This window comes from Grampus griseus (assembly GCF_964374135.1).
Source record: "Grampus griseus genome assembly, chromosome: 14".
Lineage (NCBI taxonomy): Eukaryota > Metazoa > Chordata > Mammalia > Artiodactyla > Delphinidae > Grampus > Grampus griseus.
In genome coordinates, this window is record NC_139008.1 from 58,658,471 (window position 1) to 58,677,140 (window position 18,670).

At 39.0% G+C, this 18,670-nt stretch overlaps 1 protein-coding gene across 1 annotated transcript in view; it reads left to right on the top strand.

The window, feature by feature from the left end:
- Window positions 1-18,670, top strand: part of RNF24 (ring finger protein 24) — a 135,685-nt gene that overhangs the window by 112,577 nt on the left and 4,438 nt on the right. Inside the window, exons 3-4 of the mRNA XM_082671216.1 lie at window positions 6,822-6,864; window positions 8,980-9,021. Of these exons, the coding sequence (XP_082527342.1) occupies window positions 6,822-6,864; window positions 8,980-9,021 (85 nt within the window). The remainder of the gene's footprint in view (window positions 1-6,821; window positions 6,865-8,979; window positions 9,022-18,670) is intronic.

The following is an 18,670-nucleotide window of genomic DNA, read 5'->3' on the forward strand; positions in this document are numbered from 1 at the left end:
ATCTGCCTGCCAATGCAGGGGACACGGGTTTGAGCCCTGGTCCAGGAAGACCCCACATGCCTCAGAGCAACTAAGTCCACGTGCCACAACTACTGACCCTGCACTCTAGAGCCCACGCGCCACAACTACTGAGCCTGGGTGCCACAGCTACTGAAGCCCGCATGCCTAGAGTCTGTGCCCCACAACAAGAGAAGCCACCACAATGAGAAACCCGTGCACTGCAATGAAGAGTAGCCCCCACTCGCCACAACTAGAGAAAAGCCCACATACAGCAATGAAGACCCAACACAGCCAAAAATAAATTTTTAAAAAAAATTTTTTAAAAATAGATCAGCGACCTAAACATGAGCTAAAACTATAAAACTCTTGGGAGAAAACAAGTAAATCTTCATGACCTCAGATTGACAATAGGGTCTTGGATTTGACAGCAAAAGCACAAACAACAAAAGAAAAAATAGATAAATTGGACTTATAAAAATTAATAACATTTGTGCATCAAAGAGCATTATCAAGAAAGTGAAAAAAACAGCCTACAGAATGGGAGAGAAATATTTACAAATCATATATCTGATAAGGGTTTAATATCCAGGATATATATTTTTAAAAACTCTTACAACTCAACAGCAAAAAGACAACTGAATTTGGGACTTCCCTAGTGGTCCAGTGGTTAAGATTCCACCTTCCAATGCAGGGGACGTGGGTTCGATCCCTGGTCAGGGAACTAAGATCCCACATGCCATAGGGCAACTAAGCCCACGCACTGCTACTACTGAGCATGTGGGCTACAACTAGAGAGCCCACGTGCCACAACTACAGAGCCCACATGCTCTGGACCCTGCACACCACAACTACAGAGCCCACACACTCTGGAACCCAAGCTCCACAACAGCTGAGCCCACGCACCACAACTAGAGAGAAGCCTGCACACCGCAGCAGAGGATCCTGCATGCTGCAACTAAGACCCAACGCAGCCAAAAATAAATTAAATAAACAAATATTGGGACTTCCCTGGTGGTGCAGTGGTTAAGAATCTGCCTGCCAATGCAGGGGACACGGGTTTGAGCCCTGGTCCAGGAAGATCCCACATGCCGCGGCGCAACTAAGCCTGTGCGCCACAACTACTGAGCCTGCACTGTAGAGCCCACGAGTCACAACTACTGAGCCCTCATACCACAACTACTGAAGCCCGCATGCCTAGAGCCTATGCTCCGCAACAAAAGAAGCCACCGCAATGAGAAGCCCGTGCACCACAATGAAGAGTAGCCCCCACTCGCTGCAACTAGAGAAAGCCCACGCACAGCAACGAAGACCCAATGCAGCCATAAATAAATAAATAAATATTAAAATAAAAGAAAAGACAACTGAATTTAAAAATAGGTAAAGGGCTTAAGTAGCCATTTCTCCAAGGAAGATATACAGATGGCCAACAAGCATGTGAAAAGATGTTCAACAGCATTGGTCATTAAGGAAATGCACATTAAAACCACAATAAATGTCACAACTAGTAGGATGCTGTAGTCAAAAATATGGAAAATTATGTGTTGACAAGGATGTGGAGAAATAGAAACCCTCATACATTGCTGGTGGGAATGTAAAATGGTGCAGGAACTGTGGAAAACAGTTCATCAGTTCCTTGAAAGTTAAACATAGAATTACCATATGACCCAGAAATTTCACTCCTAGGTATATACCCAAGACAAATGAAGAGATATGTCCACAAGGAAATTTGTACAGAATGTTTATATCATTATTCGTAATAGCCAGAAGGTATAAACAACCCAAATGCTCATTAATAGACAAATGGATAATCAAATTGTGGCATATACATATAGTGAAATATTATTCAGCCATAAAAAGGAGTGAAGTACTGATACATGCTACAAATAGGCAGAGCCTCGAAAACATTACGCTAAATGAAAAGCCAGACACAAAATGGTCACATATTGTATGATTTATTTTATGTAATGTATCCATAATAGGCAAATCCATAGAGACAGAAAGCAGATTAGAGATTACCAGGGAACGGGGGAGTGGGGACCAACTACTTAATGAGTACCAGATTTTTTTTGATGAAAAAGTTTTGAAACTAGAGTGAACTAGTGGTTGCACAACATTGTGACTGCACTAAGTACCACTGGATTATACAGTTTAAGATGGTTAATTGTATGTTATGTGAATACAAGTAAAAGAATAATAACATTTTTAACTGAGTCAAGAAGAAATATAAAATATTAATAATTATATATGTAATAATAAAAGCATTTCCACAAAGAAACTGCAAGTCAGGTAACTTCACCAGTGAATTTCTCCAAACATTTAAGGAAAAAATACCACTCTTTTTTTTTTTTTTTTTTGCGGTACGCGGGCTTCTCACTGTTGTGGCCTCTCCCATTGCAGAGCACAGGCTCCGGACACTCAGGCTCAGCGGCCATGGCTCACGGGCCCAGCCGCTCCACGGCATGTGGGATCTTCCCAGACCGGGGCACGAACCCGCGTCCCCTGCATCGGCAGGCGGACTCTCAACCACTGTGCCACCAGGGAAGCCCAAAAAAATACCACTCTTATATGACTTTTCCAGAGAATAGAAGAGATACTTCGATGAGGCCAGATAATTTTGATTCCAAAGCCTGACGAGGACATTACAAGAATGGAAATTATAGACTAATCTTTCTCATGAACAAAATATTAGTAAATAAAATTCAAGGATGTACAAAAAGGTGGTACACCACAACCAAGTGGAGTTTTGTTCCAGAAATGAAGATTGTTTTAACATTTGAAAATCAATCAATACAGTATTCCACATTAACAGTAAAAAGGGAAAAAAAGCACTTGACAAAAATTAATACCTATTCATGATTTTTTTAAGTCTAAAACTAGGATACAAGGGAACTTTATTTGAATCAAGGGTTATCTACAAAAAATCTAGAGAAAACATCGTATTTAGTAGTAACATATTAATAAGGACATTCACTGCCATCACTTGCATTTAATATTGGTACTGGAGGTCCTGGCCAGTGCAGGAAAAAAAAAGAAGTGAAATAAAGAATAAAGAGTGAGGGCTTCCCTGGTGGCGCACTGGTTGAGAGTCCGCCTGCCGATGCAGGGGACACGGGTTCGTGCCCCGGGCCGGGGAGATCCCACATGCCGCGAAGCAGCTGGGCCCGTGAGCCATGGCCGCTGAGCCTGCGCGTCCGGAGCCTGTGCTCCGCAACGGGAGGCCACAGCAGTGAGAGGCCCGCGTACCGCAAAAAAATAAAAATTAAAAAAAAAAAGAATAAAGAGTGAAATATGTGAAGATTAAATAGGTAGAGTTTTAACTGTTATTATTTGCAGACAAAATAATTGTGTATTTTAAAAATCCAAAAGATTCTGCAGATAAGATGTTTAGAATTAATAAGTGAACTTAGCAAGTTACTAGATGCAGGATCAATATTCAAAAATTGAATTTTTTTCTATGTAGTAGCAACAAAGAATTAGAACATAAAAAAATTTTAAATACCATTTATAGTAGATCAAAAATTACCAAATACCTAGGAATAAATTTAATGAAGGATATATAAGTGTTCTACGTAGAAATGTGTACAGAGAAAGAAGATCTAATAAATAGGGTATGCTATATTCACAGGTTGGAAACGCAATCTTGCAAAGATGTCAGTTCTTCCCCCAATTGATCTATAAATTAAACACAGTGTCCGTCAAAATCCCAACAGATTTTTTTTGTGGAAATTGATAAGCTCATGAAATCTATATGGAAATGCAAAGGACCACGAATAGCCAAAGTAGTTAAGAACAAAGCTTGAGGACCCAAGACTTTTTCCAAACTCCAGTACTTAAAACAGAGTGCTATTCACCTAGCACCCAGATCTTGGTTTCTAAATATTATTCTCCAATAAAAGGAACCAAGGCTCTTTGAAAGAAGTGGTTAATTCCACAACTGGAGCATGGAAAATACAAGATGAGCTTGTAACATCTTTTGGTGCCAGTGAGCTAGGAAATGCATGGGAAAGGATGAGGGCATGTTGAAAGGATATAAGAATCAACCTGAAGGAGGGCCTAAAAGCCTAAATCAATTTGAGCAACAAAATAAATAATGATCATATTAAATTATAACCCATAGACTACCACAAATGAGTCCATGCTGATATAAATAAATGAAGGAGAAGGGGCATCTCTTCCTTACAGAAGACTCCCAGTTAATGTACAAGGAATTAGGGAACTACAAAACCACCACCAGGCAAACACTGCAGAATTGTTGCAAGCAAGATGGATGCTAAAATCAGTGGGCAAAAGCTTGAGAAAAATATAGGATATTTTCATAGTTTCAATGTGTCTCCCCCAAGATATTGATCAGTTGCAAAGGGGAAAATAGTAACTTTACAGTGGAGAGACCCAGTAGACATTGCCATAACCAAGTGATCATGGTCGATATGTCAAAATCCTGAAAAACAAGGAAAAACTAAGGAACTGTCACAGATTTGAAGAAACTAAGGAGACACAACTAGATGCAGGCTGGGGTCCTGGATTGGATCACAAGATAGGAAAAGAACATTAGTGAAAAAACTGGTGAAATTCAAACAAAGTCTGTTTGGTGAATACTATACGAGTATTAATATCAAAACATTAGTGTTAATTTCCTGCTTTTGATCATTGTTCTATGGTTATGTAAGATGTGAATGTTGGAAAACTGGGGAGAGAAGTATATATGAACTCTGATATTTTTTGCAACTTTCCTATAAGACCATTTCAAAATAAAAGGTGTTTTTTTTTTTTTTAAACTGGCATGGTATTGACACAAGATGCATTGGTTTCCCAGGGTTGCTGTAACAAAGTACCACAAGCTGGATGGCTTAAAACAACAGAAATTTATCAAACTCTCACAGTTCTGGAAGCTAGAAGTTCAAAATTAAGGTGTTGGCAGGGCCATGCTGCCTCTGAAGGCTATCTAGGGGAGGATCCTTCCTTGCCTCTTCTTAGTTCCTGGTGGTTGTCAGCAATCCTTGATATTTTTTGGCTTGTAGCTGCATCACTTCAGTCTCTGCCTCTGTCTTCACCTGGCCTTCTTCCCTGTGTCTCTGTATATCCTCTCCTCTTCTTCTAAGGACAACAGTCATATTGGATTTATGGTCTACCCTAATCCTAATGTGACCTCATTTTAACTACTAAATAGTCTGCGAAGATGCTATTTCCAAACAAGGTTACATTCTGAGGTAGCAGTTTGACATTAATTTTGAGGGGACACGATTCAACCCAGTACACAAGGATGGGCAGATAAACCAGTGGGATAAAACAGAAACTCTAGAAACAGAACCACACATTGGTCTCACTTACAGCAGATGTGCCATTGCAACACAGTGGGGAAAGAAGTGTCTCTTCAATAAAGGAGTCAAATGAAAATCTGCATGTGGATAAAAAGAACTTTGACCTCTACCTCACATCATACATAAAGACTAATTTCAGATGGATCATAGACCTCAATGTGATAGGTAAAATAACAAATTATTTTCATGATACACACAAGAAATTATCTTCATTATCTGGGGGTTGGCAAAGATTTCTTTAACTGGACACAAATTAAATTAAAAAGCTTTAAATTAAAAGCTTTTGTTCATCAAAAGATAACATTAAGAGAATTAAAAGGCAAGCCATAGAGTATTGCAGTACCCAACAGAGGACTTGCATCTAAAATATTTAAACAGCTCCTACAAATCAATAAGAAAAATATAGTCAACTCATTTTCTTAAATGGACAAAAGACTTGAACAGGCATTTCGTAAAAGAAAATATCCAAACAGGCAATAAGCATATGAAAGGGTCTTAAACATCATTTGGGAAATGCAAAATTAAAACCAAAATGAGATACCACTGAACACCCACCAGACTGGCTAAAAATTTTTAGACTGACCCTACCAAGCTGTGGCAAAGATGTGAACAACTAGAACTTTCATGCACTACCCATAGGAGTAAAACTGGTACAAGCACTTTGGACCAGTAATTCTACTCCTAGATACTCACTCAACAGAAATGAGTCTATATGTCCATTAAAAGACATGTAGAAGAATTTGTATAGCAGCTTGATTCATAATTGCCCCAAATTGGAAGTAACCTAAATACTTGTCAACAGTGGAATGGATAGTTTTATATTCATTCGTAAAATGGAACACTATATGTCAGTCAAAAATATAATTACTGCAACAACATGGATGAATTTCACAAGTAATTGTTGACTGAAAGAAGCCAACACAGGAGAGTATATACCAAATGATCCATTTATGTGAAGTTCAAAAACAAGCATAGTTAATCTACAATGATAAAAATTAGGATAGTGTTAGGGGTGAATATTGATTGGGAAGAGTCATTTCAGGGATGCTGGAAATGTTCTATGTATTGATCTGGGTGATAGTTACAGTGGTGTGTATAATTTTTTTTAATACTTATCTGTATTCTTGAGGCTTTTGCACATTATTAGATGTATATTATATTGATACCTCAATTTTTTAATTAGGAAAAATGTGATATATTAAATATTATTGAAATAAGTGGACTATTGTCAATATAAAAAATTGAGCCTTCTTTAAAATATTTGAGATTTTGTTTTAATGAGATTTCACTTGACCTTATATATTTGGATAACATTCTATGGTTCACTGGTCACTTTCTCATAACATGGTAACAGATATGTCATTTGAGTGTATTGTAGAATAAAGATTCTGGATTTTAAACCATAAATGATATAAATTAATACCAAAAATAAGCAGTTTTAAAATTTTTGTCAAATTCTTATATGGAAATCTCAGTATTGCATTTCTCATTTCTGTCTTTTAGGCTAAGACATCAAGCACACAAAGAATTTTATGCCTACAAACAGGTGAGAGAGATTTACTTAAGATTAGCTTTGATCATGTTCTTCACCAAAAAAATGAGACCTCAGGTTTCCACTCATATTTTAAACTGGGACTAGATTTACTTGTGTTCATTTTAGCATTTTGCTTGCCAATTTGCCATACAAAATACTGCAAGTGTTCCTTTTTTTTTTTTTTTTTTTTTGGCTGTGTTGAGTCTTCGTTACCGTACACGGGCTTTCTCTAGTTGCGGCGAGTGGGGGCTACTCTTCGTTGCAGTGCCTGGGCTTATTGTGGTGGCTTCTTTTAAGTATTACTTGAAGTTACAGAAAGTTCAAATGATAAAATAATATAACGTAACAGGGAACTTTGGCCAATATTTTGGTAAAGAGAAATGCTGTAGCTTAAAATCCTTGAACTTACTATCATCCTAATGGAGTTCAGAGATTGCATTAAATGAAATTTTTACCTTCTTCATTAGAAGACATACTAGTTCCTCAGAGGTAACCAGCTGTATTATACTGATCTCATCTCCTCCCCTTTGTGTTTTAAATGTTAGTTCACGTCACACTACTGGAAGTCCAGATACTTCAGTCATTGCTATTAACTCCTAGCCCTTTGTACTATCCCTTTGCTGATATGTTCTTTAAGGTAATAAATTTAGCTTTTCTTGAAAGCCAGTAAAATTTGTTTTTTCTTCCATGCGTCATCCATTAATATTTTACCACTGATACCAAACAGTGGGCCTAGGTGTTCCTTAATTTTCTTTTGACCCTGAGCATGAAATTATTTTTGTCGTCCATAGCAATTTAGGAGGGGGGGAGAGGTGGGGGCGGGGGCCAAGCTTCAGTTTATTTGGGTCTTTAATCTTGCTGACACTGATGTTACAGACCATGTCGTCATTTTAGGATTACATATCTTTTTATCCATGTCTCTTTGAAATCTGAGCTCATTGGTGAGTTCCTTAGATGTCCACACTGATGTCCACAGGTAACCACACATGGGTCTCGTGTGGGATTTAATATACAGAGATGAATGTCTTAGTTTTCTAAAGGAATGAATCTTTTTGTCTCAATTTTTGTCTCAAATGGTTTTTTGAGGAACCTCCACACTGTTTTCCATAGTGGCTGCACCAACTTACATTCCCACCAACAGCGTAGGAGGGTTCCCTTTTCTCCACACCCTCGCCAGCATTTGTTATCTGTAGGCTTTTTAATGATGACCATTCTGACTGGTGGGAGGTGATACCTCATTGTAGTTTTGATTTTCATTTCTCTGATAATTAGTGATGTTGAACATCTTTTCATGTGCCTGTTGTCCATCTGTATGTCTTCTTTGGAGAACTGTCTATTTAGGTCTGCTGCCCATTTTTCAATTGGGTTGTTTGTTTTTTGTTAATGAGTTGTATGAGCTGTTTGTATATTTTGGAAATTAAGCCCTTGTCAGTGGCATCATTTGCAAATATTTTCTCCCAGTCCTTAAGTTGTCTTTTCATTTTGTTTATGGTTTCCTTTGCTGTGCAGAAGCTTTCAAGCTTGATTAGGTCCTATTTGTTTAGAGATGTTCTTTTTAAATAGTCATCTGCCCTCTTGTCATTTTGCATTATTTTTAACTGATATCCAGTCACCACAAAGTCAGGTTAGGGACAGCACCTGGATGAGTTTTAAACCTATTTACATAATTCTGGATGGAGCTAAAGTTTTCTGAGGATACTGATGTATAATAATAAGCAAAGCTTCCAAAATTAAGATTGACCTTACTTTTCAGTCTTTTATAAATTACCAGTCTGTCCCATGAGTCAATACTGTGTTTTACCAAATCATGAGGCAAGCAATCTCATTTACTTTCCCCCCATATTAGCACATACTCCAGATAGGCATGTGTTAATTTCTTCTCCCAAAATTTAATCTATTCTCAAAGAGATTTTAAAATTGCTTTTCAGGAGAATACTACACCTTGCTCAAGTTAAAAGAATGTTGCTAAAATGTTCTATCTCAAACTGTAAGAGATTCTCTCTAATACTGAATATGAGGTGAAATGAGCTATATACAGAAAAGAAAAATATTTGTAAGAACAATGAGAAATCTTTTAAACTACAGATTTAAATGGGCATAAAAGCATACTTTTTTTTTGTCTTACAGGTTATATTAAAAGAAAAAGTAAAAGAACTGAATTTACATGAGGTAAGTTGCCTATAAGTATTTTAATCTGCTCTTGAGTATATGCTAACAGAAGTGGTATGCTGTGGTATGCTTAAACATCTATATTTTCACACACTGAAAAAAATTGGGCTTATTTTGATCAGCTTAACAGAATATTTGAGGGTGAGGTCACATAAAAATCAATTTTGTGAAGACTTATAAGAGTGTAAAATAACTCATTTTTAATAGGAATGGTGTCAGTGTAAGATTTCATAGCAGCAGGGATGCTGCTTGCTGTCCATGCTATACGAGTAGGAGATAGATATAAGCAAGTTTTTCTACTCAAGATGAATTTGCACTAATTTCACTCTTGAAAATGTTCCCAGAAGTCCTTTCTTACCAATGGCACAAACAAGGCAGTGATTACTTCATGAAGGTGGGGGCTTGGGGAGGTGAGACAGAGGGATGGAATAGGGAAGAGCTATAGGGAGAGATATGAACTCTTGGACTTGTCTAGTAATGAGGTTGCGTGGTTGGGGTGTTCACTATATTGTTATGCTTTCTAAGCTATATACAGATGTGTGTGTTTATCCTGCTATGCACCTTAAGACACGTAGTCTATAGTAATTCTTGTTTATTTTATTCCTTGTCTTGCCACTGATTTCAAATGCTCAGAGTTTTTATTTTTAATTTTAGGGCCCTTTCTCTTCCACCCTTTCTGAGTTTTTTAATTGGTGTTTAAAGCAAGGACTTGAAAAGCTACACACTGTCATATCTATGTTTTATATAGCATAACTGTGGTGAAGCTACATTACCAGTCTCTTCAAAGAGAGTTAAGTTGTGAAATTATTTGAATAATAGTAAAAAAAATAATGATTTATATTATTGTTGAACACTTTGAAATTATCTACTGCTCCTTTGCTCTTTTTTTAAAATATTTATTTATTTGGTTGCACTGGGTCTTAGTTGCGGCAGGTGGGCTCCTTAGTTGTGGCATGCATATGAGATCTAGTTCCCTGACCAGGGATCAAACCCAGGCCCCCTGCATTGGGAGCTCAGAGTCTTAACCACTGTGCCACCAAGGGAAGTCCCTCCTTTGCTCTTTCTGCATGTTTTTTATCAAAGAGTTGATATGGTACAGCATTTCAGAACTAACCTTGGATTAAACTCAAGCATCAAATACTGTTTGATTTTTAAATTTTTCCTAAAACAGTAACAGAAAGTGATCCTCTTCTGTTTGGAGTCTTTTTGATGACCATAAATGAAAAGATCTAATTCTGACATACATTAACAATACTGAATAACCATGTTTGTCAGGAATAGAAGTCTTCCTTATTGGTTTGACCCATTAGTTTAGAATCTTTATCCTGAATAAGTGAATTGTGTTACATCATTACTCATCAGAGTTAGTATCCCAACCGCACCCACTAATTCCAGTTTCACTGTGGCCAAGAAAACCTAACCTTGCTCTACAACTTGTTTCCAGAGGCCAGTCATGTACTTTTCGCAGTTTGGTCCTTTTTTGATGCACTTCTTTGTGTTGAAACTATTTTGTCAAACTTCTTTGTGTGTGTGCATTCCTGTGGCCTAATTATACAATGATACATAGCTTGTTCCTGTGTAAGCACACATAATTTCAATATGAATAACGTTATTAGTGAATAATTATAATAGTGGAAAATCAGAGACAAGCTAAATGTCCATCAGTAGTGTGACAAACAAATAAAACATGATACACTGGAAGATTATCCATCAAGAGAGGGAGGGAGGGAGGAAAAGAAGGAAACCTGATACAGTGATTCATACAGTGAGGTACTATACGGCAGGCAAAATTAAGGAACAAGCTCCATCTATAAACACGTCAACCTAGATAGATCTCTAACGGAATCTTGAAAAAGCAAGTTGCAAAATGATATAAATGTTTATATCATGTATGTAAACTAAGATAAACACATTTTTCATGGATTTATATGCATACTGCTTAGTGTTTGAAAAGGATGCATAATGATCACACAGAGGAGGAGAGAAGAGGGAAAAGATTAGGGGAAGTTGGTCAAAAGGGATATTAATTTCATATATAATGTTCTTAATTTTAAAGAAGGAAAGTAAGTTAATATATTATTTTAAAAATACAGTTGAGGAATTCCCTGGAGGTCCAGTGGTTAGGACTCCGTGCTGTCACTGCCAAGGGCCCAGGTTCAATCCCTGATCAGGGAACTAAGATCCCACAAGCCACGTGGCAAAAAAAATCTAAAAAGTACGGTTGACGGCTTCCCTGGTGGCGCAGTGGTTGAGAGTCCGCCTGCCGATGCAGGGGACACGGGTTCATGCCCAGGTCCGGGAAGATCCCACATGCCACGGAGCGGCTGGGCCCGTGAGCCATGGCCGCTGAGCCTGCGCGTCCGGAGCCTGTGCTCCGCAACGGGAGAGGCCACAACAGTGAGAGGCCCACGTACAGAAAAACAAAAAAAGTACAATTGACCCTTGAACAACATGGGTTTGAACTGCACGGGTCCACTTATACGCAGATTTTTTTCAATAGTGAATACTACAGTATTACACGGTCTGTGGTTGTTTGAATCTGTGGATGATCCCACATGCTGTGCGGTGTGGCCAAAAGTTATAAAAAAACAGAACAAACATAAATAAATAAATTGCATCTAATGGAGTCTTGGTATCAAGAGAAACAGAAAAGTGCCATGGAAGCTGTGACACACTGGGGCATGCAAGGTCCTGTGTTAAAGAAGTTGTCAGCACTCAGCTCTAGCTAATTGTTACCATAGGGGAATGTAGGCTATTGCCAACTATTGCCAGATATGGGTTTTTTTTAAGAAAAGCCTGAGAGCCTTGACATTAGTCTGTGATCTGCTTGTCATTTGCATTTAGTCTTTGATTTGTTCACCACAGTGTCCCCAGCTCTGGTTATGGTGAATGGTTGCTTTCTCCACTTAATTTCTTTTGCACCTTTATCAAAAATCAAATGGCCATATTTTTGTGAGTCTATTTCTGGATTCTCTATTCTGTTCCATTGATTTCTGTGCCTATGTCCCTTCACCAATACCACAGTCTTGATTACTGTATTTTTATAGCAAGTCTTAAAATCAGGTAATATGACTCCTCCAACTTTATTCTTCTTTTCCAAAACTGTTTTAGCTAGTCTGGTTCCTTTGCTCTTCCATGTAAATTGTAACAGCAGCTTGTCTATCTGTACACACACAAACAACAACAACAAAAATCCTGCTGGGATCTTGATTAGTATTGCATCAAATATATAAATCGGGGTAAATTTGGTATCTTTACCATGTTGAGTTTTCTAATCTGTAAACACATTATGTCTTTATATTTGAAGTGTTTTTATAGACAGCATATAGTTAGGTCATGTTTTTTAATCCACCCTGCCAACCTGTCTTTTAATTGATGTGTTTAGACCATTTATGTTCAATGCAATTATTGATGTGTTTGAAATTAGGTCTACTCTTTTACTATTTATCTTCCGCTTTTGCCCCTCTTTCTTATTCCTTTGTCTCCTCCTACCTTCTTTTGGGTTATTTGAACATTTTTAGTATTTTATCTATTGTGATTTTATCTTTTTGTATAATTTTCTAGTGGTTACTTAGGGATTACAAAATAAATACCTAGAATCAATTTTTTAGCACTTCATTTGCAATGTAGAAACCTTATCACCATATAGATCCCTTTACTTTTACTCCTTTATACAGTAAGTGTCATATTACACCTATATACATTGAAAATGGCATCAGACAGTGTTACATTTTTTACTTTTAACCATCAGATATATTTTAAAGAATTCAGGAGGGGACGAATAGTTTGTTATATTTATCCAAATAGTTACCATTTCTGTTGCTCTTAATTCCCAGTTTTCCAAGTTTCCTTCTTATGTCACTTTCCTTCTATGTGATGAACCTCCTTTAGCAATTCTTTGAGAGCAGATCTGCTGGCTATGAATTCTATTAGTTTGCCTTCATCTGAGAATGTCTTTATTTCACCTTTTTTTTTTTTTTTTTTTACGATACGCGGGCCTCTCACTGTTGTGGCCTCTCCCGTTGCGGAGCACAGGCTCCGGACGCGCAGGCTCGGCGGCCATGGCTCACTGGCCCAGCCGCTCCGCGGCATGTGGGATCCTCCCAGACCGGGGCACGAACCCGTGTCCCCTGCATCGGCAGGCGGACTCTCAACCACTGCACCACCAGGGAAGCCCCTATTTCACCTTTATTCCTAGGTTATTTCTTTTCCTTCAGCGTTTTTAAAATGTTGTGCCACTTCCTTCTGACCTCCATGGTTTCTGATGAGAAATTCATAGTCATTCGAATCATCAATCTCCTATCCATAATGTGTCATTTTTCTCTGGCTGCTTTCAAGATTTTTTTCTATGTCTTTAGTTTTCAGCAATTTGATTATGATATGTCTCAGCATGGATTTCTTTGGCTTCATAAATATGTAGGTTTGTCTTTCACCAAGCTTTGGAAGTTTTCAGCCATTATTTCTTCAAATATTTTTTCTGTACTGTATTCTTTCTATCCTGCCACTCTCCCAGAGAAGGCCTCATCCACCTGCTGTGGCCATGTGGGCCAATCAGAACCCTGAGCCCACATCTACAGTACAGTACAGTGATACAGCCATCCATATAGCTTCTAAATTTGAACATGTTTGGTTCCATCCCCACTTCTGTCAGGGTGATATTGCCTATACATACAGAAAGGGAAGGAGAACCTGCTCCCTCCTGCATCTCAGCAGAAGGTGGGATCCTAGCTGCACAAGGACAAGGAACAGTCATCTTTAGGTCAGTTTTCCTGGATCAGGCAGAGAGTGGGTGAGAAGTCATGTGGCAGACATGCTATGGCCCTGCTCTACCCTACTTTCCACAAGAAGAGACTGTAGGAAGGTAACCCCATTGGAGTTGCCCCCCTGTGTAAAATGAAGTTAGGAACATCTTTTCCTTCTCCTCACCTCCCCACAAGCTCATTCCCTTCCCTTTGGTCCAGTGAGGAGGAGGTCTGGTGGTACAAGTTTTGCCACATCCCTTTCTTATGTAGGAGGAGGTATAAACCCTCTCAGTCTTTCTAGGATTACTGATCAATCTTCTTATAAATCACATTACTCAAATTAATTTTAAAATTATAATATGAATACTTAGAGCCCAACTGAGTTTCGTCCCTCAGTTTAAATTGTAAAAATTGTTTTACAAAAATAGTTTAAAAAAAACCCCAAAGCATGTATAGGGAGCTGACAGTATACAGGACCCTAGAGATTGAGTGGGCAAAGTATAGTCCCTCCCTGCCCTCAAGGAGCACTGATCCCACAGGAAAGAAAGTCATAAGCCAGTGAGGCAAGGACAGTAAAGGGCTGAGCACACTAACATATGAGGGCCATGGAACGGACGTCCCACTGCACTTCAGTTTGGAACAAGAAAGTCAGATCTTTCCTGAGCAGCACAGCCATGTTTAGAGTGCTTTCATAGCTTTTAAAGATTCCAACCTTAAATGACACGTCTGAACTGGGAATGCTGCCTTTGCAAAAGATATGATTATCCTCGTAACTATTCAAGGAAAGGTATATTAGTGTTCACTACCACCATCAAAGAATGATTGTATATTTAAAAGAAAATCATTTTGGCTAAATTCCCTGGGCTGTGGGTCATTTTCATTGTGTGACGTTGTCTTCCCCACATGACTCTCCACTCCCTAGCTTGCATTTTGAGGTAAATTTATAGACTGTGTCAACCTCTTGAAAATTGTCAAATCCTTCCTTCTTGGTCATTTTAGGGATCATGCACTCTGTGAATACTAGAAAATTAGGCTTCTTTCCAGTATATATGCTATGGTCACTAAAAGCCATTTTTCCCTTGAAATTTGTTTTATTTATGGGTATAATCTCAGTGTAAAGAAAATGGAATCATGTATACAAGGTGGCAAAATTACCAAGATGTCTGTTTCTTCATATAATTTATCTTAAGAGCAAGGGAACTGACACTTTAAAAAATTTAGGTGATGTAAGTATTATTCCTTATTTTGCTTTTGTAAAAATTGAGGTTTAAGAAAGTTGAGGAAAATGGGCATGTCCTCTAGCTTCTGAGTGTGGAGAAAGAAGGTGACCCTATCTTTCTGAGTCTGGAGCCTTCACATTATGATGCCCCTACTGCACCCACAAACTTGAAGCTTCTGCTGTTCCTCAAGCTGCAAAAAATTACTTTGAAATGCCGTGACCCGGCTTCCTTTTGTTCTCTGCAGATGCCATCAATAGCATGTAAAACAAATAAACTCAAGTATCTACAGACTGACCAATCAGTAAATGTATGTCCTAGCCCTGTTTCTGACAGGGCTGATAGGATCTATTCTTCTTTTTTTTTTTTTGACAAGAAAGTAGGGTTTATTGGTGGGCATGGGTAGGGAGGGGGCAGCGCCAAGGCTCTCATGAGTGCAGGGCCCGCCATTTGTCCAGGGGGCCACGATTAGGGATGTACTTGACCCCACAGCCATCTGGGATGAGCCGCTTTTCTGCCACCATGTTTTCAAATTCATCTGCATTAAACTTAGTAAATCCCCACTTCTTGGAGATGTGGATCTTCTGGTGGCCAGGGAACTTGAACTTGCCCCTGCGGAGGGCCTCAATCAAATGCTCCTTGTTCTGCAGCTTGGTGCGGATGGACATTATGACCTGGCAATGTGGACCCTGGCCACTGTGCCCTGGGGCTTTCCAAAGGCACCATGCATACCTGTCTGGAGCCTAGATTGGGGACAGCATGCCAGTCATTAATGTCCACTGGAAAGGGCTGTCTCCAAGGTCCCTTAGGGCAACCCATACAGGCAACAGGCCGCATACACTACCGAGGAGGCTGCTGTTTGCAGCCATTGCGCACCAGGCCCCCATGGGGAAAAGAGCACAGTCGGCTTAACTGGCTGCAAAGGATCTATTCTTTGACTTCAAAAAATGAAGAGTGATGGGAATGTTTCCTATCCTCATTCTGTGAGGCCAGTATTGCCCTAATATCAAGACCAGTCAATGACACCATAAAAAAAGAAAACTCCAAACCAATATTCCTTATGAATATAGTTGTAAAAATCCTCAACAAAATACTAGCAAACCAAATTCAGCAGCATATAAAAAGGATTATATATCATAACTAAATGGAATTTATCCCAGGAATACAAGGTTGGTTCAACAAAGGAAAATGAGTCAATGTAATACCCCCTATTGACAGAATAAAGGGGTAGGGAGAACACATGACCACCTCAATAGATGTAGAAAAAGCATTTGACAAAATTCAACATTCTTTTATGATAATACTCAATAAACTAGAAGCAGAAGGGAACTTCTGCAACTTGATAAAGATTTCTATGAAAAACCCACAACTGGGCTTCCCTGGTGGTGTAGTGGTTAAGAATCCACCTGCCAATGCAGGGGACACGGGTTCAAGCCCTGGTCCGGGAAGATCCCACATGCCATGAAGCAACTAAGCCCGTGCGCCACAACTACTGAGCCTGCACTCTAAAGCCCCCAAGCCACGACTACTGAGCCCACATGCCACAGCTACTGAGGTCTGCATGCCTAGAGCCTGTGCTCCGCAACAAGAAAAGCCACAACAGTGAGAAGCCCGCACACCGCAATGAAGAGTAGCCCCCGCTCACTGCAACTAGAGAAAGCCCACGCACAGCAACGAAGACCCAAAGCAACCAATAAATAAATAAAAATTTTAAAAAACAAACAAAAAGACCCCACAACTAACATCATACTTAATGAAAGACTGAAAGCTTTTCCTCTTAAGGGGAAACAAGACAAGGATGCCTACTCTTATCACTTTTATTCAACATTGTACTGGAGGAGTCTAGGCAGAGCAGTTAGGCAAGAAAAAGTAATCAAAGGCATCCAGATTTGAAAGAAAGAAGTAAAGCTATATTTGCAGATATGATTTTGTAAACACAGAAACCCCTAAAGAATCCACCAAAAATCACAAGATAAATGAGTTCAATAAATTTCCAGGATAAAGATCAATATACAAAAATCAGCTGTAGGGACTTGCCTGCTGGTCCAGTGGTAAAGAATCTGCCTTCCAATGCAGGGGACGCAGGTTCAATCCCTGGTCAGGGAACTAAGATCCCACATGCCACGGGGTAACTAAGCCCATGCACCACAACAACTGAGCTCACACGCCTCAACTAGAGAGCCTGCACGCGGCAAACTACAGAGCCCACGAGCCCTGGAGCCTGCATGTCACAACTAGAGAAGAGAAAACCCACAGGCCACAGCTAGAGAGAAGCCCATGCGCTGCAAAGAAAGATCCCACATACCTCAACGAACATCCCATGTGCCGCAACTGAGACCCAATGCAGCCAAAAATAAAATAAAGTAAATTAAATAAATAAATAAAATCAGCTGTATTTCTATGCAGTGGCAATGAACAATCTGAAAATGAAATTAAGAAAGCAATTCCAATTACAATAGCATCAAAAAGAACAATATTCCTAGGCATAAATTTAACAAAAGAAGCTCAGACTTGTACACTGAAAAATTATAAAACATCATTGAAAGATATTACAGAAGACCTAAATGAATGGAAAGACATCCTTTGTTCATGGTTTGGAAGACTTACTATTGTTAATATAGCAGTATTCCCCCAAAATATTTACAAAATCAACACAACTCCTGTCAAAATCACAGCTGCCCTTTCTTTTTTTTGTAGAAATTAACAAGCAGAATTTAAAATTCACATGGAAATGCAGGAGGCCCTGAATGGCAAACACAGTCTTAAAAACAGGAGAGGATTGGAGGATTCACACCTCCCAATATCAGAACTTACTGCCAAGCTACAGTATTTAAGACAGATGGACAGACATACAGATCAATGGAATAGAAATGAGAGTTCAGAAATAAACCCATACACTTATGGTCAATTGATTTTCAACAAGGGTGCCAAGACATCCAATAGGAAAAGAGTAATCTATTCAACAAATGGTTCTGGGATAACTAGATAACCACTTAAAGAATGAAATTGGAGCCCTGCTTCACACCATACACAAAGGAACTCAAAAATGAATCAAAGGGCTTCCCTGGTGGCGCAGTGGTTCAGAGTACACCTGCCGATGCAGGGGACGTGGGTTCGTGCCCCGGTCCGGGAAGATCCCACATGCCGCGGAGCGGCTGGGCCCGTGAGCCATGGCCACTGAGCTTGCGCGTCCGGAGCCTGTGCTCCGCAATGGGAGAGGCCACAACAGTGAGAGGCCCGCATACAGCAAAAAGAAAGAAAAAAAAAAAAGAGATTGAAAAAAAAGAAAGTAAAGAGACAAACCACAGGGAGAAAATATTTGCAAATCTTATATCTGGTAAGAGTTTGGTATCCAGAATACATAAAGAACTCTTACAACTCAATAATAAAAAGCCTACAAAATAAAAAGATCTGCAAATACTTTGTCCCAGTCTTTTTATCCTAACAGGATCTTTTGCAGAGCAAAAGTTTTTAAATTTGATGAACTCCAGTTTATCAATTTTTTTTGGTTGCTTGGTGTCTATGGATGTCCCATTGCTCCAACACCATTTGTTGCAAAGGCTGTCCTTCTGCCATTGAAATGCTTTTGCACCTTTGTCAAAATCAGTTGGCTATCTGATAAGGGATTTGTGTCTAGTATATATAAAGAAGTCTCACAACTCAGTAACAAAAAGAAAAATTACCCAACTA